Consider the following 26302-nt stretch of genomic DNA (forward strand, 5'->3'; position numbering starts at 1 on the left):
TCATTTGGGACAAAATCCATCAAAATATAATTGGCATTTGATTTTTATGTAGGGGAGAAGGAAACCAACTTGGCTGTCGAGGATGCGTCCTAAGGATATCTGACCACTTAATGTATCATTTGAAACCTCTTTTATAATATATATTAATTGCAGATACTCGAGCATTTGAACATTTTCCTTGAGCACCAGTCAGAGAGACCAACTGTTTTTGTTAACGCTCCTCTCAGAAAGGCGGGGAAGGTTATTGGTCTGCTGTGCAATAATTTACTCCTCTTTGATATGCAAACGATCCATGGTGAATATAAAAAAATCCTATCAGACTCATTTCACAGTTCTTAACCGCTCGGATTCTCTGGAGTCCATCGCCTCATTAGACCAGTGCTCTCCAATGCTAGCATAATTAAAATCTTTAACAGTTTAGCAAAGTAAAGATGTTTGGCTGATCACGTTGAGATGATTATCTATCCATTGTATTCTAAATGACAAAAATAAATTAAATTTAGACCTTGGCATTTTTTTATTATGTGTTTCAAATGGATATAATGTGCACAGCTTGCTTTTTTTTTTTTTTTTTTTTTTTTTTCCAGTCCAGTACTTTTTGGTTTGGCACGAAACATGCCTGTTTCGGTTACTGCTATGAACCCAGAAAATGGCGGGCTTTCTAGGAGAGCTGTTTTCCAATTGATTGAAACAATGACCTGCAGTCTAGACATGCGGTTCAGAGGCAGAATTGCGTTATGCTGTACAGGGTGTATGGTTGGTTCTTCGTTCGTCTTTCAAAGGAAGCAGCAGCTTCTGATGCTGCAGCTGCTGTTTCTAGGTGGGGTCCAGGCCCTCTCTCTTTTCTGTCCATGTGCATCCTAGAATATGTATTGAGCCAGAAATTGGAAAGTCCAGGCTGTAGACATTTGCTGATAGGATGGAGAAGCAGAGGTCCACAGTGGTAAGACTAACATGCTGATTGTTTCTCATCTTAAAGAAGATAAAGGTGAACACTTATTTTTGGAGGACCCCTCTCCATTTTGACCCCATTCAAAAAACAAGAACTTTATTCCTCCAAGCTTATTTTTACGTTTTCACTTTTATTCTGCAATGGCTCATTAGCATCGATCGCAGAAATGACAGTAATAACAGTGTTACTTGTATAAAAAGTTATACAGTTTTTCAGTAGACACATCCATCAATTAAGCATGTGGTACTAGAAACCAAAATTAATGAGGAAGATAGGTGTGTTAATGAAATAATCATAGTATAATCAATTTGACTGTTAAAAGTTGAAAAGCATTTCAGGAAGACGGTATGAATTCATAATTTATGTCTAAAAGTGATTAATAAAAACTGTATTTAATAACAAAGCTATTTGTCATCATTTAAGACTTAAGCACAAAAATTATTCATTTCGTGGTTCATGTTGTCAAAAGAATTTAGTTCAACAAATTTATTTTGCGCCCTTTTTTTGTGCCTAGAAATAACTTATGTGCCTCTACTTTCCTTCAGGGTGTTGTAGTAAGGCATACTGTTGGGAAATGACTGTTTTTTGAATCCTTTTCTCGGGTGTCTGTTTTCTGTGAAGAGGGTACTTCAACTAGCTGCTCAGTGGGAAAACACACTTATTACTACTGTATTTGCCTTAGTTGGGAGGGGGGAAAAAAGAAAGTAGGCACACCAAAAAGCCCCCCTAACACTAGGCTTTGTTTACTGACTCTTTGATTTAATTACTGTTTGAAGAGGATGGAATTAGCTGTTAATTGATTTAATTATCCAATTTGTTTGTTTCAGGCATGATTCCAACAGAACTGCAGCAGCTCTGGAAAGAAGTGACAAGTGCTCACACTGCTGAGGAAACCACAGGCAACAGTCACAGCAGTCTGGACCTGACCACCACGTGCGTCTCGTCCTCGGCCCCTTCCAAGAACTCCTTAATCATGAACCCGCATGCCTCTACCAATGGACAGCTCTCAGTCCACACTCCCAAAAGGGAAAGGTAGGAAGGAGCACCCCAGCCCTACCTGCAGCGCCTGTCTTTCACCTGGGTGGGGCAGGTGGCCTCCCCTGGCCTTATCTCCATGATCCCTAATTCAATTCTTGGGACATGGATATGCATATAATTACTTAAGAATGTATTCAGTATGGTTTGGGTGTGAAGCATCTAATTATTTTCACCTTTTCAACATGGAATTAGCACTTTTGTAGATCTGTGCTCAGCTTAGGAGCCCTGGCAGAAGTCTTGGAGTTCCACATTGGAAGGGTTGGCTCTCAAGGCTTCCAGGCCAACTTTGTACTCTGCCAAGCACTCACTCCATACAAGCTGAATGACTTGGCTGTGAGCATTTTCTCAGGGATCAGTGGTGTCTGCTGTGGATGATTTTGAATCTTGGTTTGACAGTCTACACTGCCCACCCCCCTTGAAAGCAGGGAACCCATGTTCTTCATGGTGAGTTTCCAAAGCATGTGGCCATTTCAGTCTAGACCCTAAGGAAAGTTTAAAGTACGGGAGTTGGAAGGGTATGTTGCATAGACGTGTCTGAGTGTCTGCAGCACACCTTTCCTGATGATGTATGCATTAGTGCTGTCTTAGCTGCTGTGTTCCTGTTTGTAAGTTAAAGCTTTTGATGAATTCTAGTTAGAGCTATGATGGTTTTAAAGATTCTGAATCCTTTGTGTTAGCTTGGAGTCTTAAAGAAATAAAATTGCTCATTCATGCTATTGTATCTTAGCACCCAGAAGCAGTGGTACCACCCTTGAAATGCATTTCAGAAGTGGGAGAGATGATACTCCGCAAATCGACAACTTTTTTCTGTTCTCTATTTTTAGACTGTTTCCTATTTATTTCATATGTAGTGCTTCCAGACAGAAGAAAAGCAGCTTTAAGTAGTTTCTCGTAGCAAAATTCCATTTCCATCAGGCAAAAACAAATTCTGAAGTTAGTTTTTAAGTACAAATTACTCAGTGAAAAAGTTTAATTATATATTTCAGCTGAGCAGTTACAATATCATTTCACACAATTGCCAAAATCCTGAGCACTAAGCCCTGTGGTTTAACTCGCTCTGTGTCTTTATACTGGAAAGACATTGTCAAAAAAAAATACATATGTAGGGTTCAGTTCTGCATAATCAAATAGTGACATTTTGGTGTATGACCACCTATATATCAGTGATCCTGGGTGTTAGAGAGCTGGCCCAGTGGTTAAGATGGCCTAAGTGCTCTTGTAAAGGACCCAAGGCAGTTCCCATCTGCTTGTAACTCTAGCTCAGATGAATCCAACATCTGGCCTCCACGGGCAGGTGCACTCATGTGTACATACCCCCACACACAGACACATAATTTAAAAACTAAAAGAAATCTTTAAAAAATGGTGGTCATATAGCATGGAGCTGGACAATTCCCCTGACCTAGTGATAGCACAATCTTTGTAAGCTCGTAGCACTAGGCATCGCCTACATGCTTGTAGCAAAGCTCCTATAAATAAACCCACTGTGCTGCTGGTTGCATAAAATGTAGCACATACAATTATGTACAGTACATAACACTTGACAATGATAATAAACCCTGTGGCCAGTTCATATGCTTACTATACTGCACTGTGTAATCATTACTTTAGAGTGCACACCTATTCTATCCATACATCACAATGTAAATATTACGTCCTGTGAGGTCAACAACAGCCTCGCACATCACATGTTCACCTCATGCCGTGGTTGCACCATTTTTTCTTGGGCTTGGTTTATTTTGTGTTGTTTTGGCCATTAGGGCTCCAGGTGCAGTGGGATGGAGGACACCACAGACACTCTCAGACACACATAGATGTGTAGTCCTGTATCATCTAGGTCTGCATAGGTATCACTGTAGGGTGTTGCCTAACATCACATCTTAGAATCTATCCCTCGTGTGTGTGTGTGTGTGTGTGTGTGTGTGTGTGTGTGTGTGTGTGTATCAACTTCAAACGTAAAAACCAACAAAGATTTTCAGAGGTGAAGATAATGTGTATGCTTTAACCAAAATCTTAACCCTCCTTTAAGGTTTCTTTGGAGTATCTCTGGGAGACGTGAAAGAAGTAAAAGATGCTTTAAACTTACTGGTCTAGAAAGGATGGAGGAACAGAATGGTGGACAGGAAGAATCATTTGTAGCCACTGGGGCAGATACAGCTGTGGTTTCCAGTAGAGAGGGATGCATATGCCTGGAAGCCACCTCTGCTTCGGCTTTGGAATCTCTTATAATGTCTTTATTACTCTTTTTAAAAAAATTTCAAAGTAGCAAGCTTTAGGTGGCTTTAAAGGAAAGGTTCTAGGCTTTGTCCTTTGTGGAGCTCACCTTCCCCATCCTGAGGTGGATGCCGTCCATTTTCTGCAGAGTGATTGAATTACATCTGTATCCATAGGCAGAACAGGAGGCCATACGCTGAAAAATGCCGACTGATGCACTTAAGGTATTTGTTGCAATCTTGTCGGCCTCTGTGGAGCCTGCACAGACTTCCTGTGACACAGAAAACTCTCCTTGTTTAGATGCGTTCTACTCAGTTTCATCCTAAAAGCTTATATATCTACAGTCAGGTGATAGATTAGCAAGGAAGCAAGCCAGAAAGAATGGGCCCTTTCATGTCTTAAGACACATTTGAAAGTAAATGGATCTAAGAGACAGTCTAATTCCAGGAGACTAAGTTTGTTTGATTTTGTTTTTTATGGTCCTTATTTTTCTGCACCAATGTTGCATTTAATCTTCATGCTAAAATTAGACTATGGATCAGAAGAGAATTCAGAATTCCACAAGCCCGAATCTAGATGTGAAAACTGCCTGAGCCTTTGCTATAAACACGCAGTGAGGAAGCAACTATGAAATTATGTGATGTCAGTTATTTTCTTGATTCTCCCAGGTTATAACAATCTGATAGGCTGCCAGTGGTGGCTAGATTAAAACAAGGTTTTAGGGAGGCCACTGTGTTTTATTTTTGGTGAACCCAAGGCCTTGTACATGTTACTCACATGCTCTGCCACTCAGATAAAATCCCCACCCTGGGTCACGTTTTAAACTGACTACATCCAGCCAGTGAGGCAAACCACCTTAGGTTAAAGACAGCTCAACAGCGTTTTTGATCATTCCAAAATCAATAATCAGTTAGCTAGTTTTGTATAGACACAAATACTTAAAATGAATATTAACGTGTCATTACCTTATCAGTGTGAATTTCATTTATTTATTCGTTTATTTATTGGCCAAACCCAGCACCTTTTGTATGCTAAGTAAGTAGTTGGTAAACCACTGAGCCTCAGTCCCTTTTATTTATATTTTATTATTCCATATGTATTATCCACTTTACATAGTAGAAAATGGTTATAGAAGGGAAGGAGAAAAGGAGAGAGAGAGAGAGAGAGAGAGAGAGAGAGAGAGAGAGAGAAAGTTGTCACTACCAAAGTATGTTCTCACTTGTGCACCGAGCTGTCAGGGATCTCAAGAGTTGTTCTTACTGCCTGGAAAACATTTTATCCCTTACTCTCCAGTGTATTTGTGAAATATGTGTCCTTATGAAGTCCCTTGATTCCCAAGTAATATTCTTTTCCCTCCATCCTGTAGAGCGATAACGGAGCAAGCAAGAGGTTTTGTTGCCGCGAACAGTAATCTAGCCTCGCAGACTCCAGTTGCCAGTTTTAGGGGGGCTTTTTCTTGAAAAGATCTAGGAGTGTTGTATGTGAAAATTAGCTGAAAAAAAAGAGGTTTTCTGCTTTTAAAGTAGTAGGATGTGTAAAGCTCTCACCCGGCTTGCATGTTTTCACGCATGTGGAAGCCTCCGTCTTCCCCACACTCCATGCATTTTGCAGTCTCTGTGAGCAGCCGCCGCTGCGGCTGCTCTGGGGTTTGGTGAGCTGCAATCTGTTAGGGAGATAAATAATGTGCTTGGCACGATACTCCTACTCTCCCCTTTAATTTGTCTTATACAAGGAAAATTATAATTAAATCATTCAGGGTACACCCTTGAGTGTAGAGAAAGGGAAGAAACACACTTTGGTAAAGATTGCCGGGAGAAACCCACTTCCCTGTTGTGCAGGTTAGAGACATCGATCAGTATTCAGCAGTGTGCTGGAATGAGTGGCCCATGTGATTTGTGAGGCGGATGCCAATGCTCAGATCAAGGCTTGTTAAGATCCTGTCCCCGCACAATCACGGACGGTTAGCATCGTTAGAATTCAGTGCTGGTGCCTCACTTCCTGCTTTGAGTCTCTCCCAACAATTTAATAATGTTTATCGTGCTGATTATATAGAAAGCCATTGGTGCAATAAACATACCTCTGTTGTCAGTGCCTCAGAGAAGGAGGGATAAAGTTCAGCAGACCCAAGCTAAAGGAGAGCCACTGCGGGAAGCAGGTGTGTTCAATCCTCCTTGCTCCTGCATTACTCTATGGGAGCCTGGAGTCATAACTTCTTAGTAATCAGGCAGAGGAAGGCCTGGGATTCCTGCAGACATAGACCTTGTCTTGCACTTGTCATTTGTCTGACTGCCTCCTTTCAGAAAATTCCAAGTTTTGGTGTGGATAAACAGAATCAACAGAATGCAAATGAAACATTTATTAAAATGCTAAATTTAGGAAGCCCTTTGAGCTTCTTGGATCAAAGCAGCTATGTAAATACAAATAGCAATTACTACTTAAGTAATTGCCTGAATTAAAATTCTAAATATCACATTATATTATGGTGCACTAGGGAAGCACATTAAATCAGCTCCTTCTTGCTACCAATTTGCTACTAGACTCTTGCCCATGGAGTGATGTCTCATTTTATCCACAGGACTACCTGAGATGTGGTCCGGACTGTTACACCCATTTGACAGATGGAAATTAAAGGACTGATCTGCAGTTAAAGGACTGGAGAGTGTCATAGCCAAGATCCATATTCAGACCTGACTTTCAAATTTTTCCCATTCATCATAGAAGTGACTAGTTAATTACATTAAATAAAAAACCAGTGTCCCTAAAGGAAAATTTAAATTTCACTGCAATTAACAAAACACTGATTTAACTATTGTATTCAGATTACCATATTGAAAGGAAAATAAAGAGTTTTCTCTTTTTTGACAGATAAAATAGCTACTAGATCTTTTATCCGTTATGAAGGGACACAAGAGTCATAAGATATAAATCACGTATGGTCTGAAGTAATGCACGAGAATAGAAGAACGAATGCCCCGCTGGAAATGCACACAGGCAGAGGCAGGCGAGCCGGTGTCCTTTATGAGCATCCCCCTTGCTTTGTGTCCTGCCTTCTAAATCTCATGTTTCCTCACCGAACACATCATATGGCCTTTTTCTCGATTTCAGCTGCCTTCTTTAGTCCAAATTAGAAATGTTCTCCCAGTCCCCCTTTCCCCCCTGAGTCTTCTCAGCTTTTTGCTTTCAGTCCAACCATTAGTAGATGTTTTATAACAAGTATTGCTCTGATTCATGGCTCTGCTAAATGTTTCTTCCAAGACTTGCTTAAGCATTTGGTTCAAGAGGTTTCTTTCAAGTCTGCAAAGTCTGTGGTTGCTTGCTTTGAAGCCATCATGTACTCACATACAGGTGACCCACACTGAACCTCTTCACTGTGAGGTCTAACCTGCCCTTAGTCCAGCATGGTATTCCTCTCGACATCTTCATTCTCGTTTATTGCCAGAACCTTGTGTATTTCAGTTGCTTCTATTTTCTGCACTGCACAGTTGGCAGCGGCCTTCAAATAACCCCTGAAGGTTTTTGCTTGGCTGGTGTGCTTTTGGATGATTTCAGCTGATATACCATGCCTCTGTTTTTGATTTGTGGCCTTGTGACATATTGCTGTGTATTTAACTATCACAATAACATTTGTACTTGTGGTCCCTGATACTTTTGAACAGCAAGAAGCTTTGGGAATGTGGACATGCCTGATGTTTTGGTTTTCTTCCTTAAAAAAAAAAAAAGGAAACTAAATTCTGTGTTGATGAAGAAATATTGGTGCTCTTGACTTAATTGCTAACATTGTAGAAGTTTGCTTTCAGAACTGTTCCAGACATACAAACCTTTAACCTTTGCGTATTCTCACACTGACATTTAGGGTCTGTTGAATCAAACATTTAGGCAGCAAATTGAAGTTTCCATTCTTGTAATTAATTCTTTCTCACTAAAAAGTTTTGTTTCTAGAAAAATCAAAGAATTTGTTTTATATTTCTTTTTATTTAAAGCTCTGAGCAAACTCCCTAATCCTCATCTTTCTTTCTTTGAGAGCATTTCTGAGAATATGTGATCAAATTGTCCAATATTTTGTTAAATACTTTATTATTTTTTTTTTACGTGTATATGTGTATTACCTGCATGTAGGTAAGTGCACCCATGTCGTGCAATGCCCGCGGAGGTCAGAAGAGGCTGTCGGATCCCCTGGGACTGGAGTTAAGGACAGTTGTTAGCTGCCATGTGGGTACTGGGATTCGAACCTGGGTCTTCTGCAAGAACAGTCAGTGTTCTTAACCACTGAGCCATCTCTCCAGCCCCCCTGTATTGTTTTTATAGTTGTTGTTCCTACAACCTGCCGGTGTGAGTTACGCATTTAAGCACTGCATAACAAAGGTCCACAGCATGACCTATCTGCCAAATTCGACCCCCAATTAATTTTGTGAATAGTTTTAATGTGACATAGTTATGCTCATTTGCATTTTTCCATATGGAGTGTACACATTTTTTACTACAATTGTAAACTTCAGTATTTACAGCCTAAATCTTGTGGCCCACCAAAACAAAGAATATTTACTATCTGGCTACTTATTAGCAAAAACTTAAACCATTAGGCTGTTTCTCAAATGCCCAAAGATACTTTGGGAGTTCTATTTGTTTTCTCAGTGCTCGGGATTCAGGATATAGTAGGTATTTGTTAAGTGGTCATCCTTCCTGGCCTTTCTCAGTAAGACTTGGTTTCCCTTGGTATATGACGGGGCATTTGTCACACAAACCCTAGGCTCTTGCTATTCAAAGACTGCTGACTGGTAGTTTTGTCCTGATGTGGAATCTTGTTAGAACCTTAAGAGTCTTGACTCTCAGGCCTATTGAGCTGGAATCTGCACCTTCACAAGGTCCCAGCAGCCGAGCTGCCCATTCAAATGTGAGAAGCAAAGTAGGCAGCAGTTTCATGGTGGTTGTCAAAATCATTTTATTTCCTACAAGTGACTAACATCCCAGACGTGTCCACAAAACTAGAGGCTTGCCACTCTTCAGTAGGCTAACAGACAAATGGCATTAGAAGGCCCAGCCCTGCCCACTCCCTGTCCTCAGAAGTTACCTTGAGACCTTGACTTAAGGTTCATGTCTTGACTGTGTGATCAGAGGCAAGTAGCATAAACTAACCTCTTGTGGGATTTTGTTGTTGTTTTTTTTTTGTTCTTTGGGAAATTAGAACAAGGCTCGTGATGGTAGCATCTATGTAACTGTTCCTTTATCTGAGACACAAGGCCCAGCAGCTTTGGTATAGGGCTTGAAACATATTTTTCCCATTTAATCCTCACGGTTATTTATGGGTCACTGTCTGCTTTGTACAGATTGTACATCTGTGGCCCCCAAAGGTTATAACTTAGAGAAATAACACCAATAGTTACTGATATGGAGGACTAGACCAGACTCTAGGTCTTCTTCATCCTCAAATATTTAGCTCACAGGTTCACAACTCTCCAGCTCCAAGTCAGACCTTTGATTAGCATGTCCAGTGGGCCAAGCTTGGGGATCAAGAGCAAGAGGCTATCACCCCCAGTGGTTAGCCTCTGTGTCCAGACTTGTCTGTCTGTAGAACTAGAATTTGAAAGAAATTCCCTGTTGCCCATTCTCTCTCCTCCTTCCCTGTCATGCTTGTAAACAGCGGAATGAAAGGGCTGGAAAAGCAGAGCTTGAGAGACACTCTGTCTTGTTGGGGGTGAGGGACAGGAGAAAGAAGTGGTCGTGAATAACTCAGAGGCTCAAGATGACGGCTGAGTAGTAGTCATTTTGCCCCAAAGTGGGCTCTCAGTCTCATGCCCAATGCAATATCTACCTATAGGGGAAATAACCTGCTTGTGGCAGAAGCATCTTTGCTTATGTCAGAGAGGAGCACCCTGGGACTCAGAAACATTTTGGATCCCAAGCATTCTGCTGTGTGTTTGACAGCCATCGTGCCCTGAAAAGCTGGGATTTATTTGCTTGCCTTAGTGCTTGTAACTGAACCTTCTGGTTCTCCTTAGAAAGAGGAGGAAGGATTCAGGGCAGTGAGGCATGGTGCCTCATCACCTTCTGCCATTCATACGTGCAGGGAGGGCACAGTGAGAAAAACTTTCAAATGTTAGAATGCCATAAGGGAAAGGTTTATGGATTATCTTGACTGTTCACTCTGTGGGGTGATTGAAAGAAGGAAGAAACCCAGCCATCATTCTCTAACAGCTGTTGCATGCTGCCCCAATAAAGTGCCTTTTACCATAACGTAGGATCATTAGACTCTATAAATCTTGTCTTGTTTATTGTGTTTAAATGACAAATGCTTTCCAATAAAATGACATCATTGGCATAAAGAGTTATGTTCATTTTATAAGTTTCTCTTAAATTTCGTTGATTTTTAATTTTCCCCTTTGCATGTTGGATAATATGAATCTCTGCCACAGGATGATCCTTGTTTAATGTGCCATATTTCCCATCCCCAAGAAGTATTTGCATTCCCATAATCTTTGATCTTGTAGACACTTTCTCTTAATGCACAACCGTTGGTGATGCAGGTTTATCACCCGATAATATGCCCTGTGTTGGCACCGTCCCATCATGTGGGTGTTTGTAGGTGGAAGGGCCTGTGCACCTTTCACTCCAAACTTGCATTTACATTCTGATACTTATGAAACACCAAGGGTGTGAAGAAAGCACCTGTCCATAGAAGAGTGAGAACTGGCCTTTGGGAACCTCTAACCATCTGTCCTGGTACTGGTACTGGGTTTTTATCCTTTTAACCTATAAATGGTTCTTGCTGAACCACATACCTTTTCCATTTGGAAGATGAGTAGAAATATTTTCTCAGTGGACATTAGAACCATCTAGCAGGAGAAAGGGAAGCCAAGAGTATCCAAAAGACCACGTGGCTTGGAAAAGACCAGGTGTCAATTCTCTTCTTCTATCAGTGACAAGACTCCATGTTCCTTAAGTCAGTAATTGGGCCAGATTCAGAGGGACTGGTACTAGAGAGGAACTGAAAGCCGCATGCTCTTTTTTTCATGATTTACAAAGATGCTTTTCTGTGCTGCACTCCCCCCTGCCCCATTCTTTTTTTGCAGTGTTTGTTTCACATCCATCTTTCCCAGAAGCCTGACTCTGTAGGCCTTTGCAGAGGAGTTACCCCTCTGTGGGCTAGCTCACTGGGGTAATTCACACAAGTGCATTACATGTGTACAGCATGCCTGAAGTTCTTTATTCTACCCCCTTTTGTGATCAGTCAAGGCCCAAGTATATTATAGAGTATAGTCTCCTCATTAAAACAATAGCGGGAGCTCACAAAGGGAAATTGTTAATATGTGTTCCAGCCTGTCACTTCTGCCTGTGTGAATACAGAAGATAACCGCTCCTTTGGGAAACTACTTCGGGAACTGAGCAGCACATCCGCTAGCCAGAGAATTCTCTTAACTGTAATTTTCCCTTTTGTGTGTACTCAAAAATAACATCCTCTGGGCTCCTCAGTGCCACTGCACAGACAGAATACAATTGCCACAGCCCAGGTGGCGTTAATATGGGACAATCCCCCGGGCACATGTCACCAAGAGTTGTACAGCTTGTTCAGTGTCTTCATCCATATGGCAATCTGTCCCATTCACAGAAAGGCACCGGGGCTGTGCCGGGTGGGGACCGTGGTCAATGTAGTGTGAAGAGTCAGCTTCCGTTCATGGCTGCCTCCCTGGTACGGCCTGTTTAATTGCAATCAGCAAGTGCACATGCCACACACAGTAACACATGCCCACACTCTCAAGTCTTAAAAGATACACATACTGGTTTCCCTATTCAGTTTTAGGACCGTGCGGTTAACTGAGCAGGTATCATTCTGGTGCATGAAACACCTTTGGTGGATAGAAAGTTAAAAGCATGCACACAGATATTTCTAAGTGCCTGTCCAAGCTGAGCTAAGCTTAAGCACTGCATATCTGTAATGAAATTCTTCCAGAAATTGAGGTTTTTCATGTTTTCTTTGTTTCTTTCTCTCCTTTTTCCTTTCTTTTTTAAATGTGTGTGTGTGTGTGTGTGTGTGTGTGTGTGTGTGTGTGTGTATTTGTCCAGCTTGGATCGTTGGACTAATGATCATTTTTGGTTTTTAAAATGAAAACGGGAAAGTTGCGGGGAGGGAGAGACACCAGCCTTAGTTAAACCTTCCCTGGAGGAGGGAGAGCTGCAGGGGGTTGGGGGACACACTCCAGGGACTGAGGCAGAAAGTAGGGATGTTTTTAAAGGCCCCTGGGAATTTTTACCAGAAGGGAAAACCTTCTCCATTTAGATACTGGCCCCACATCTTGTTCTGCTTTTGTGTAACTATTTGTGTTCTTGTTTGGTAAACAGACCCCATGGCAACTGTAGCCAATGATGTGTACACTACCTGCCAGACTTCCCTAAACAAACAGACACACTTTCATGACCTTCAACTTGCATGCCTTTTATAGTCTTCAAGGAAGGCAGTCTCAGGGCAGGCGGATCTCGGTTTTCCTACTCTTTTCTCTTTTCTTTCCTAGCTTGGGGATCTGGGATGGCAGAAAGAGAAAGAACCCTAAAGTGTTTGGGGAAGTGATGTATGCAGTATGTGCTTTTCAGAGAGGTCGACTGAATTATTTTGTACAATTCCAGCTTACTATATACCAGGAAGGCTCATGCCCATTGAATTATGACCATGTATGTAGGAACAGGACTGATGTCTCTGTTCCATCTCCTTTGGTATCCGAAACATTGCTGGGAACATTATGGTACATTTGAGCCCCTATATTCAACTCACATTTCTCCATATGAGTCATAGCTACGACAAGAACGAGATGTCTCGTGTTAAAGATCAGTGTGAGAAATAAATGGCAGTTTACTTTAATTAGAAAAAAATTGACACCAAGAGCTGGAATAATCCAGTGGCGTTTGAATAAATTAGAGGATGGTAAAGACAGAAATAAAAAGAAACTTAACAAGGGCAAATAGAAAGTTGTCCAGAGTTCAACAGAAAACGTGGTTCTAAGTGGGACAGAAGTCAGGGGACAGTACTAACATGTGTCTGCTCAACCAAACATGCTGAGTATCAGCCATGTGCCAGGTGTCCCAGGATCCAGGTGTTACAGCTGTGAATGCCACAGAGTCTCTCCTTATGGAGCTGATGTTGTAGTAGAAGAGAAATACAATAAATACACAATTGTATAATGAAAAAACGGTTGAATTGGAGGGGAAGACAGACAGGAAGGGGCCGTTACTGTGTGGGCTTACAAGTTACTAACTAGATAAATTGGCAAGGCAGAGCCTATGGATGACCTTTGAACAGGTCAAGGAATAGCTCTCCAGGATAAGAGCATAGCAGAAGTGAAGGTCCTGAGGCAGAGGCAAAGGCAGAACATTTCATTGCACCATGGCACCTGTCTTGCTTAGGGTCAAGGTCTCTGAGTGTGGTCACCTTGGAGTGCGGACACCAAGTCAGAACAGCGTAATAACAAGTCAGTTCCTCTTGATGTGCCTCAGTTTTCCTCATTCAGAATTTCATCTCTGAAATGAGAATGATACCAGGACTTGCCACATAGGTCAAAGCAGGAAGATAAATGAGTTAATAAGTGTTTTAGTTGCTGGCATGCAGTATTTTTCTCTGTGAACACTCACTATCATTATTACTGTTAAGTATATTTATAAATAAATTTAAAGCATGTTTATTGTATACTAGTTAGAGTTTCTAGGGATTAAAAGATGACCATGATGTAGGTTTTCTCTTTCAGGAGCTCAGAGTTTAAACAGAAGGACAACATGGAGACAGACACTTGCAGCCCAGCGTAGTAGTTGCAGTAACAGTAGCTAAATGTGACACAGTATATGGTTTGCTAAAAATAAAACTGAATGCTAGCAGGGTATCAGAGTGCATTTATTCCTCCACACATGTGCCTCCTGTGAGGTTTTTAAATGCTGTGGGCCCCACGAAGGAGACATTTCAGCTCTCCTAATGTCACCCATCACCACCAGCCTGGCACGTAGTAGGTGTTGAATTCCATTTCAGAGATTGGATGAGATGTTGGGAAGAAAGTGGACCGTGAAAGATAGCAGAGGTCAAGAACCCATTAAGAGTTGCAAAATGGGGGCTGGAGAGATGGCTCGGTGGTTAGGAACACCAGCTGCTCTTGCAGAGGACCCAGGTTTGGATCCCAGCACCCATATGGTGGCTAACAACCATCTGTTAGATCCAGGTGATCCAGTGCCCTTCTGGCCTCCATGAGCATTGCACACACGGTGTACTTACTCACAGACAGGTAAAAATAATCATACATATAAAATTTTTTTAAAAATTTAAGTTAAGGGGCTGGAGAGACTGTTCTCGGAGAAGATCTGGGTTTGAATCCCAGCACCCACATGGCAGCTAACAACTGTCCGTAACTCCAGTTCCAGGGGATCCGACACCCTCTTCCGTCCTTTGCGGGCATTCATTGCATGACACGGGTGCACTTACCTACACGCAGGCAATACACGCATACACATAATAAATTTAAAAAATTGTTCAGTTAAAAAAAAAGTTGTTAAATGTCTCCTACCTTTTGCCTCATGTGTTATATGTGCACCTGGGTGGCCTGTGTCTTTACCTTCAGAGACTCCAACCAAGGAGGAACAGGTGGGTTTTTGCTAAGAGTTTATTTCAACCTTATATTAACATGCATCAGAAACACCTGGAGGGCTGGCTGAGCTGCGGCCTCTCGGGCTCTACCAATGGTGTTTCTGAGTCAGTCAGTGAGGGTGAGGCCCAAGAATTGGCATCTTCAGCAACCAAACTCTGAGAACCAGTTAGTATCTTTGTGCAGTGTTTCCCTTTCTGGGATGTATGAACAGCCCAACTGCTGCCCTTCCACTGTTCGAAGGGACAGAGAAAAGATCTGGAGGCTTAAGACAATCTGAGTTTCACTGCCAAGACTCAATGCAGAGAGAAAAGCCCTCAAGACTGTAGCCTGGTATAAAGGGGTCTTTAAGACTTTAAAAGTCCTCAGTACCACTGGCCTTTGCATCATTTATAAGTAAGTACTCTGGTTTTGTCTCTATACATTTTTTAAAAATTTTAGTCTGCCCTCCTTCCACTCATCAGCTGAGCTCCTACAGAGTTTAAGGAATGGATCAAATTCCATATTCCTGGATAGTACAGTCAGCTAGTCGCTCAGTACCGTGTCCCCAGCTGGAGAATCAGGTAGTGCTTTTTAAGAATAAGAGTACCTGTTCATTCATAGTGGACACCTCCTTGAATCATCACCCCTTCGGTACAAAATGTTTAACATTTTTCTCTTATTAAATGGTTTGTTAATCAAGCATGCTGTGTTAAAATATTAGAGGCTGAGCAGGTGAGAAATGTGTACATATGCGTACATTTAAAAATTATATTACTACATATGTATAGACATTTCAGTGGTGTCTTAGTCACTCTTAAACTACATACATCCAGATTTGGGGACTCTGATCTATAATGCTTGTCACAAAGTGGGTGTTTTAATAAACCCATTGAATTAATCTGTTGAAGAGAACCCAACCCAGCGAACATTAATGAACTATCTTGTTCTCCAGAGGGAAAAAATAATCAACGTAAAATATTGTATGATTCTGAGGCAACGCAAAAACCTAATGGTTTTGAGCCAGTGGTAATGTGTCCTAAGCTCACCTGTCCCGTCCTCTCCTCCTCATCCAGCCACTCCTGCGTGGTTCTAGTGCTTCCAGAGGATGATGTAAATCTTGGAAATCTTGTGTTGACTGACACGTGAAGCAGTGGTATTGGAACTTTGAGTTATACTACTTGTTGTTCTGGGTGTTACATGTTGGCTTCTCTGACATATGGCCGGGGTTCCACAGTGACCCTATGACTCACCAGTGCAAACACACTCGTGGGGACAGAATGCGAATGACTGCCTAATGGCGTTAATAACTTTTGGATTAGTGGCCCCTATGTCTGTATTGACACAGTTGCTCACACCACTGCTTGGAAAGCTTTCTGTTTTCTTAGCAGGATGCCAGCCTTAATGCTGCCAGTGGTAAACTCTTAGTTACAAACTCCAAGCAGGCCTTGCTGGTGTCCAGAACAAAGGCTGGACCTCTGCCTCTTCTGACTCTTTAACTCTATTTATTCCTTCATTCATCACCGTGCAAATACACGCATTCTGGGTTTCACCACCTGCCCTACGCATGTGATTATGTTGTCCAAAAGCACCAGCCAGCCTTGATTCTGTGGCTCTGATTTTCCCCACTGCCTCCTTGCTCTGCACTGCCCCATTCTGCCCTGTGACTGGGAATCCACAGGGCAAGTTTCTCCCAGTGTAGCTGAGAAGGAGATCAGGGCACACTGGTGATATGATTGGTGATGGAAGTAACTGCCAAGCATACTGCTGGTCATGGCGCCCAGTCTCTGGTGTTTACCATCACAGAAGCCTCTGATGGTCAACACGTAGCTAGCCTATACATGAGATGTCCCTACCTTCATGTCAGCAACTAGCTCTGCTTTTAGGAGCACTGGACACTTTGCTCTGTGCAGTCGAGGTCTAAATGGGTCTTCAAAGATTTGCTGCTAGGTCAGTGTCCACCTACTAATCTAGGTACCAGATGGATCTCCTGGAGGCAGGCAGTTGCTTATGACACTTCAGCCATCTGAATAGGTCTCTCTGTCGTGAGGTTTGCCATATTTGCGTTTATGATTATTTGTGGTGTTCTCTTTAAAAATCTAAACCATTCGAGTCTCATCCTATGAAATGGCATCCGTGATGTCAGAGGTGGGAGATGCTAGAGAGGTGTATTTTCTTCTAATATACATTAAAATATGTCTGTGGGTCTTGATCTGTGCACCACATGCCATCATTAGTGCCCCTTTGAGTGAATGCACAGCAGATACAGAATATTTTGCAGAGAGAAAGACCTTGCCAAGGGGTTTCATACCCTACCTGCAAGGTATACCTTGGTTTCATAGAAAAATCTAAAACTCTCACTTTCCTTCCTCACAGGCTAATTTTTGAGTCTTTTCTTTCATATGCTGCCTTTTACCTTCAGGTTCAAGGATAGAAACCAGACTTAGAGGATATCTAAAGCAGACTTAGAGTTTGGGGACTGTGAAGTTTTAAGATGCTGTCCAGTCTGTTGATTCAACTGTGTATACTGGAATATTCTTGATCAATGTGATACCTTGCAAACATTACTCAGCAGCCAAATGGCTCAACAGATCCCTTGTGGTGTAAAGTTAATATTTGGTAAACAGAAACAGAAAATGACCTTTCCCCATACTAACTTCTTCGGCCTTTCCTGTTGTGTTATATATATATTTACATGTATCTCAAAAAACCCAGTAGGAGACTTGTATGTAACTTAAGTTACAGGGGCACAGCCAGCATTTGAAGGAGGCTGTTGTTAAATGGTAAGACTGCCCAGTACCACAGCGTTGCTCATTTTTCTGTCTCTGCCTTGCCTTTCAAACCAGAGTTCATGGAAATTGTCCTTCATGAGAACTTCCTTATGCCCAATCCTTTTGAGGTCAGCTGTGGAAGAAGGAATTCTCAAGATGCCTAGCATGCAAGCATTTGAATGGCCTAGCAACTTCAGTGACCCCAGGAACTTGTTAGATAACTTGTTAGAGTTTAGGGTCCTACCATCTGCATGTCAAAACTGTACCTCCAAGTTTGAGAAGCACTATTCTAAGGATAGCTTTGGAAAGGCAAGACTGTGCACTCTGAGCCCTACGTAGAGTTCTCGTAAGCCTGGTCAGCTTTGGGTCTTCCTGCTCTTGGGCTCAATTTTGGGCCTAGTACCTGTGTGTACCTAGTACTACTGCTACTTAGTACTGTGTGAAACAAACTTAACTAGCTTTCGTACAACATTAATACTGAGCAGTCATTATACTGACATGCTCTTCGTAGTTTTCTTCCAGTGTGTATGAGCAGGAGTGTACAAGTTGGAAGGGGTGTTTGTGTACCACTCAGACCCACCCAGCCCCCCAAGAGTGGGCCATACCTTGCGACCAGTGAAGGCAGTCTATCAGGATTTCTGTCAGGGATAGTGTACGATTGAAGCAAGCGACAAAACCAGCCTGGAGAGAAGCGGTTAACTGCTTGTATTTCAGATGTAATGTTAGTTAAGGTAGTCCCCCATCTCGAGGCACAATATTGAGAGCAGATAAGAACAATAATCTCCATCATTGTTTAAAAGCACAAATCGGGCACTCGATAGACTAATTCACAGTCACTCCAGTTGCAAGTTTTACTCATGAATATCATATCACAAGGGAATATGAAATCCTCTAATTAAACATGATTTGAAAAGCAGCAGAAAATTGAGATGATGAGCGTTCTGGGGAAGGAGAGTCAGGGATTCCCTGCATGAGAGAGAAAGAGAAGCATGTGTGTTTGTTACAGTGTTTAGAGGACTCCATTTTTGTTCACTTGGTACGCCAGCTAGCGAACTTTAATAAAATCCCCTTTCTTTGTAATAGCATTTTAGAACCCATAGTGACCTTACTTGTGGAAAACGGGCTTTCAGAAATCATGTAGCTGTGAGTGAAAAGTGAAAATGAAGGCTGTGTGCTGCAAATGTGATGTCTACCTTTTTATCCAAACCCTTTGGTGGGAAATAAGAAGACTGCCTCCTTCTAGAAGGGCTTTCTGTGACAACTGAAAAGAAAGGTCATCCATACAAAGTTGCTGGGAACATCTGAAAGTGGAGTGGTTGTACTCCCTTCCCACATCTCATTTGCTTTTCTGTAAGCACGTCTAAGACCTTCCTCTCCTGATGCTGTAGTGTACAATGTCAGGAAACAGGCCTTGACCAGTGGAAGGTCCTGCAGCCAATTTAGAGGAGACAGAGCATGGTTTGAAAATGTTCCTAGGCCTGGGGAGATGTCTGAGTGGGCGAGAGCATGCTTGCTGCATAAGCATGAGGACCCAAGTTCAAATCCCCAACACCCACGTAAAAAGCCAGGCATGACCATGCATGTACTTATAACCCCAGCACTGTGGGATGCAAAGACTAGAGACTTTGGAGCTTTCTGGACACCAGCCTAGAGCTACGTTCAGTGAGACAGTGTTTCAAAAGAATAAGGCAGAGTGATACAGCCACACACAGCATCTTCCTCTGGCCTCCAAGCGGACAGGAAGACACATTCACCTACACAAGTATACACACACACACACACACACACACACACACACACACACACGAGAAACAAAACACTGCAAGAATAAAATAAAAAATGGGAAAATTGAGCAAGGTATTTAAGGAACCATCCATTTTACAATTTTAAATCTACACTGTTCCTTTGGTCAGGTTATTTGTGATCAAGTTCTAAGGCCTTCTCATCTGATTTATTATCATTTTATTTGGTTGAGCACATTTGATTCAAGTTGACATTGTACGCTTCACTGATTTTTGAAAATGGAAGCTTTAAAGTGGAGTCCAGTGGAATTTTTCCATATAACCACTCATTAGGATATTCTCAAATTTGAGTTCCTATATTCACATCTAAAAAGTGCCTAATGGTACTATGGGATCATTGAATGGGCGGCATCATGGCAAAGTAGCAGACAAGGAAATTGAACTAAAGAGTGGAGAAAAAGGAAAGAAAACACAAGGAACTTTTTCTTGTAAGTTAGAGCCTTAAAAGATGAAGTGAATCCAGGCGGTGCCACATGCCCTTAATCCCAGCACTCAGGAGGCAGAGGCGGCAGATCTCTGTGAGATCGAGGGCAGCCTGGTCTACATAGTGAGTTCCAGTCTAGCTGAGGTTACAGGGAGACCCTGTCTCAAAAGAAAAGGAAGAAGCGAAGAAACGAGAAGCCTTAAAAACGGCAGTGGCCTCTGGTGGTACTTGTCATTGTTGTTACCATGATTTAGCGTCAGACACTTTTTATTACTATAATAGATGGTCCTGGAGCTGTGTATCAAGGGAACAGCTTTCTGGAAATCTGAGATATCTCATTTAATGCTTTGGCTAGGAGTAAGTAGACTCTTACTGTCCAAAGTTAGATTTTGGAGTGGATATGCATGAACAGCATTCTGTGGTTTATATAGTGTTTCTGTGTGGACATGAAAAAAGCTTGGGCACATGGATGTGGAACCTCAGACCTGGAAAGGTAATAGATATGGAGGGACTTAAGCAGTCAAGAGTCATAGGGATACTACCTCAGCATAGGGGTCTTCATTAGCATCCTGGATCCATAAGTCTTGGGTGCTGACTGGCTCAGTCAATGGAAGCCCTAAGTGGTGGCAACAAAGAAGGTGGCCCCTGGGGATAGGAATCAGTCACAGGAGATGGAAAAGGGAGTCGGTCCTAGCTATTTGCAGCAGGCAGAGAATGGATGAGAACGTAGCATCCAGCTCTTGCTCCACAGTAGTAGTGAGGACATTGTGCCTTACTTGAAGGCATAGGTCACACTGGGTGTTCATTTCTTTAATCAATGTCCATTAAGTTCCAACTCCTGTTTGTTTGTGGGTGACGAGATGTGCCACGTAGCTGGTGTCCTTGGCAGAAGTTTCGTGGAGGTTTACCACAGGGAGGAGCTCTTGTGTGCTACCTTAAGCTATGTAATAAGGAAGTAGAGAGGGAGAGAAGTTACTAGCACAGCTACCTACCTACATTGGCTGAGCCCCTGACCACCCATGTGAATTGCTCTACTGCCATGTCAAAGGGATCCACAGAACATTCTGGAAAGATTTTTCAGCATATGAAAAATCAAGAGTTGGGGAGTCAATTTTTCCCATAGACGGCATTCTTCAGGACATTCAACCCGTAAAGCTTGATTATTGCTAAAAAAATTATTAACTCTGCTGTCACCCATCAGATCCCAAGTTATTTTACCATTGAATTTTATTTCAGAAAATTGTTGTATGATTTATTAAATCTTTTGAGAACATTAAGCTGTACGAAACAGTAGGTTGGGGGAGGTCTCGAGAAAGTAGAGCAAAAAATTCTAACATTGCCCTTGTGTTTGAGCGATTTTTAACAAAGATGCCAGACTATTCAAACAGGGATAGAATAGTGTTTTCCTCAAATTGTGGTAGGACCCTTACCTCATATCACAGGTCAAAGTGAGAGTGGCTGACAGACCACATGAGACCTAACAGTTCAACTCCGAGGGACAGACACAACAACGCATCTCCCCTGCTTTGTGTTAGGCAGTAGTTTCTTGAACATTACAGCAGAAGTTCAGGGTAGTAACACAAATATATAGATTGGACTTACGTCAAAATTAGGCAATTTTATGCTTTACAGCACACACTCAAGAACTTAGAAGACAGCCCACAATGAGTGTAAATATTTGTAATTACAACTGATGGAGAGATTTGTATTTGGAAAAAATAAACATACATAGATTTATTCTCAATAGCAAAATAGCCAAATTAAAAATAGGGGGCCTGGGTGTGGTGGTGCACACCTGTAATACCAGCACACAGGAGGCAGAGGCAGGCAGATCTCTGTGAGATCAAGGCCAGCGTAGTCTACATAGTGAGTTCCAGGCCACCTGAGCTACAGGGAGACAAACAAGAACAAAACAAAAAGACAAAGAATCTGAGTAGGCATTTCCCTAGAAAAGATTCACAGATGGACCAGTAAGCTAATGAAAACAGGCCCAACATTGTTAATTATCAGGGAAACACAGGTGAGGAAACGAGAGACAGATAAATTGGAACAGTGCTGGCAAGACTATAAAATGGTGTAGCTTCTTTGGACCAAGTTACCACATGACTAGATAGGTGTGGAATGCCTATAATACCAACACTCAGGAGACAGAGAAGGAGGATGAGGAGTTCAAGTCCCACCAAATAAATAAGTGTATAACTACATATAGATAAATAAAGAAAACTAAAGTTAAAACCCAGTAATTTTATTCCTAAATATATTGCCAAAGACTTAAAAACATGTCTAAACAAGTATATGTACAAATGATAATGGCAGTCTTCACAGGATCCACAAAATGCAAAAACAGCCCCAGTGTTCATCAAGAAATGAATGAGTAAAGAAACGTCCTGTGTAAGTAAAGGGGAATAGTATTCAGCCATGGAAAGAAAGCTACAGATTAGATGTGTTACCCTCCAAAGCATGCGAAGCGAACAAAGCCACATGCAGGAGAACACAGACTGCCTGGTTCTGTTTACAAGAAATATCCAAATGGGCAAATCTCTGGAACCAGAAAGTAGATTAGCTATTGGCAGGAGCTGAGGACTTGGGAGTATGTGTGGAGTGGCTGCTGCTTACAGCATTTCTTTAGAGATGATACAGGTATTCTTAGATTGTCGTTATGTGGTACACATACACATAAAAGAAATAAAACCTTAAAAAAAAAAATTCCTTTTTTCCTTTGGTTCCCCAGAGGGACTCAGGGCATGAGTGTTGTTGAATGATGCCTGACTGCAAGCTTGAAAAGTTGCCCTTGTAGTACAGGCGGGAAATAATTCTAGTTTCAAGTACGGGTTAGGTAGTGAGCTTGGGAATATAAAGTGAGGTCCCTAATGATGAATATCTTATCTTCTCCAAGAGGCCTGGGGATGTAGCTCAGGGGTAGCATGTTTGCCCAGTGTGCAGAAGGCCCTGGGTTCGAGCCCCAGCACCAAAAAGAAAGCCTTCACTGAGGTCAGTGTTAAGGTGAAGACTGCAGCTTGGTATTCTTCAGTGTAGGAAAAGTAAATTGAACAGAAATAGCACAGACAAATGTCACTGAGGATGGTGGCATCACGCCATAGCAAATGTAAACGGTATTGGTAAGTGTCATGTAATGTCAGGAATTGTTTCATATTTATACGTAATTATACTTTCCCTGGCAAGTTGTTTCTTTCAAATCTGAATTGCTACCACTGTTCTTGTGTTAAAATTATATCTAGTTTTTACATAGCAAGGATTATCAGGAAAAATTTACATCAACTGACTTTTCTTGAATGCCTCTCTGTGTTTCACATGATCTGGATAAAATTAAGTAATACAGAGTATCTTTAATGACGCTTTCTCCTGTGAGTTTACATAATCCTGGTCTTTACCTATAAGAATTAAAGAAAGCAAATATTAATTGATAGCCATACAAAAATTGAATATAAGACTATTTATTTGTCGTATGTTCATTGATAAATCTACCTAACATCTATTGAACTCGGTGTAAAAGCTTAGAATGTGGGAATGAATGGGTGATCGCTCTGCCGATAGGCATATTCAGCCCGAGAGTTGGTAGTAAAACATACTAAAACTTTATTGGCAGTTGACCTGAGGCCTGGCATAGTGTGGTACACTCTTGTAATCCTAGCACTAGGGAGGTAGAGTCAGGAGGATCAGGAATTCAAGATTATTCTTGGCTACATAGAGAGTTTGGGGCCAATTGTGTGTGGGGAGAAGGAGAGGGAAGGAAGAAAAGGAATGATCAATCCAAGATTTTTGCAAGTTTCATTTTGGGCAAATATGTTTAGATGTCCTAAAAACGGCTGGCTCTCACAGCCCTTGAAGAATGACCTCACATCTCATTGACTTGCCCCTGAGCAGTTTATTTCCTTGATGAATCTCCAGGCTGCCCATGACCATCAGATACTCGACTCTCATCTGCCACATTTCACCCTCTTTCAGCCTGTACCTGGAGATCTTAATTAACTGAAGTTGATGAGTTTATGTTTCCCTTCTTGGCTCTTTTGGCCAAGAAAATGGTGAGAATATAAATGTTCATTCCACACTCTTGATGAAACAGAAAAGCTCCTGTCCAGAGGTGCGGCTGGGGTTGTGGTGGTGCTGTATGCAGAATGACCCAGAGGCCCGAAGCCAGCCTCACTCACACCCTCAGTGGCTGTGCGCCTGCACTAAGGTGGCATGGCCAGTAGCAGACTGTAAATCAAGTCTGGTGTGGCTCTTGATGTTGTTACTCTCTACACACGTATGCAGAAGTTGACACACAACAAATTCCCACAGTGGACAAAATTAAAACTCCCCAAAAGTATAAAAAAGTGACAGTAAAAACTCAAGTTTCCCTGCCACCTCGATTCCTACTACTACTCCCAGAGCTGAGTTGTCAGTGTCTTTTTTTTTTGGTCTTTTTGAGACAGGGTCTCCCTGTAGCCCCAGCTGTCCTGGAACTCACTATGTAGACCAGACTGGCCTTGAACTCACAAAGATCCTCCTGCCTCTGCCTCCCAAGTGCTGGGATTAAAGGTGTGCACCACCATGCCTGACAAGTTGTCAGTGTCTTAAGAATTTTTGCAGAGATATTGTCAGGGCACCACTGTCAACCTCTTCTTCCATCCAAATCCAGGTATTTTGTTCAGACAATCATTTATTTAAATGTCCCCAGTTGTTACAGTACTTATGAGAAGCAGGTGATAATAAATAGTATGTGGGTTTTGTTGCTGCTCTCGAAAATAATAATATATCAGAAGAAAGACACAGTTGTAACACAGATGACACAGATATCTAGGGTGGTTTGGGGAAGGTGGAAGGTCTTCAGCAGCCAACTCAGCACTGTCTAAACTTCTCAAAGTGAGAGCATGTGACCTTTTCTTACTAGAGAATAGCATTTTAAATAAGAGACAGGTTTCCAAGAGGTCCAAATGTGTAAATGTGTGCTTGTGTACAAGGGGTTGGTTTTTCTTTAGACTTTCCATATCAGGCCATAGTGAGTAGCCATCTGTCCAGCCTTTGGAATAACTCATCCCAAGTTGAAGTAGAAATGAATTCTTAAGGGAAAGTAGTTTTTATTCACAAGATTACCAAAAAAATCAGGTAGAAGATAGCAAGCATCATGGTCAATCATGCATGCTGTATTTCTAGTCACAAATTCCTCTAGTGAACACAGGTTTATTTCCTATAGTGTTGCCAGTTTGAGAACATTTTTAACTAAGCCCAAGAAATGCATTACAATATCATCAGCAGTTCTTAAATTGGTGATCGTAACTTTGTATCCTAACCAGCTGAGGCTCCTGAATTGAAGAATTACACAAAATATATAGGATGGTTAATGATACAGTTGACAGGTTCCCTGCAATCCTCGAGAGCAGCTTGATACAGTTTTCTAGTGAAGTTTAAATCTTAACCCTGTTACTTGGTTGATTCTATTTCTCCAAATGTGTCTTTTGGTAGAAATTAAGTGTGTGTGTATACCAGGGTGTTTAGCCCAGCTGACAATACTCACAATATGAAGGGAATCTGAGTGTCCAAAGTAGAGGAATAAACAGCTAAGATGCTGGACTGTTCCCCATCACTAGGTACAAGTTTTGAAGACTAGTTGATGAGGAATTTGCTTACAAAATTATGTTAAGTATAAGAGATGGCTCTAATTCTTCATGCCTTAATTTGTCAAAGTTGTATGTTTATGTGTATCTTAGGGTATTTACTTTCAGTATTTTCCAAGTTTTTCACAGTCACAAATATAAACATGCATATCCATATATAATTGAATATATGCTCTTATCAAACTAGGAAAATAATTAGTCTTTAATAAAACAACTGAAAAAAATGACTATTAAGGATAGGGATTTTTTTTCTTCTTAGTAAAAATGGGCTTTTAAAAGAAAACTGTCCTCAGTATGTAAGAGTTTTGGTATTTCTGAAGTGTGCCAGTTATTTTTTAATTCTGTTTTCGTATCACGTGTTTTACTCATGCACAGACAAGAAGGTAAGGGGGCGGGCATTCATTCCTTATACCACTGGCCTTTGTAAATCTCACCGTTGCCATCCTTTGTTGCCTGTAGCTCTATTCTTTCCTCACAAGATAGACATTTCTATCACCTTTCCAAATTTCTTTTTAAATTTTCTTTTCCTGTTGGTTCTCATATTTATTTCCCATGTTAGAGTAAAATAACTTGTCAGTATTTTCAAATTGTGTTACCTCTCCAACAGGAAAATTCAAAAACAATAGGGGGATCTCATTCTCTTTGGTAAAGTGATGCTCTTTGTGTCTGTTTGCTATTAATACTCCTCAGATTAAATTTTCTGAACTGCTCGTGGTAGATTGATGATGTTCTAAGTTAGGAAAAAGCTGCCCTTGTGTACCTGTGGTCTAAGAATGTGAATCGATAAAATATATGAAGAAGCATCTCACTGGTAGTATAAGATACAGGCCTCCTGTGTGTGTGCGTTTGTATGTGTGTGTGTGTGTGTGTGTGTGTGTGTGTGTGTGTGTGTGT

The 26302-nt window shown here is 41.6% G+C and overlaps 1 protein-coding gene across 10 annotated transcripts in view; it reads left to right on the top strand.

Annotated features, from left to right (window-relative positions):
- Positions 1–26302, top strand: part of Foxp1 (forkhead box P1) — a 425908-nt gene that overhangs the window by 343668 nt on the left and 55938 nt on the right. For all 10 annotated transcript variants that reach the window (XM_017796949.2, XM_008828278.3, XM_017796947.2 and 7 more), the window contains one exon: positions 1780–1984. In XM_017796949.2, the coding sequence (XP_017652438.1) occupies positions 1780–1984 (205 nt within the window). The remainder of the gene's footprint in view (positions 1–1779; positions 1985–26302) is intronic.

The sequence above is a fragment of the Nannospalax galili genome, unplaced genomic scaffold (assembly GCF_000622305.1).
Source record: "Nannospalax galili isolate Female #2095 unplaced genomic scaffold, S.galili_v1.0 scaffold1013, whole genome shotgun sequence".
In the NCBI taxonomy this organism is placed as follows: Eukaryota; Metazoa; Chordata; class Mammalia; order Rodentia; family Spalacidae; genus Nannospalax; species Nannospalax galili.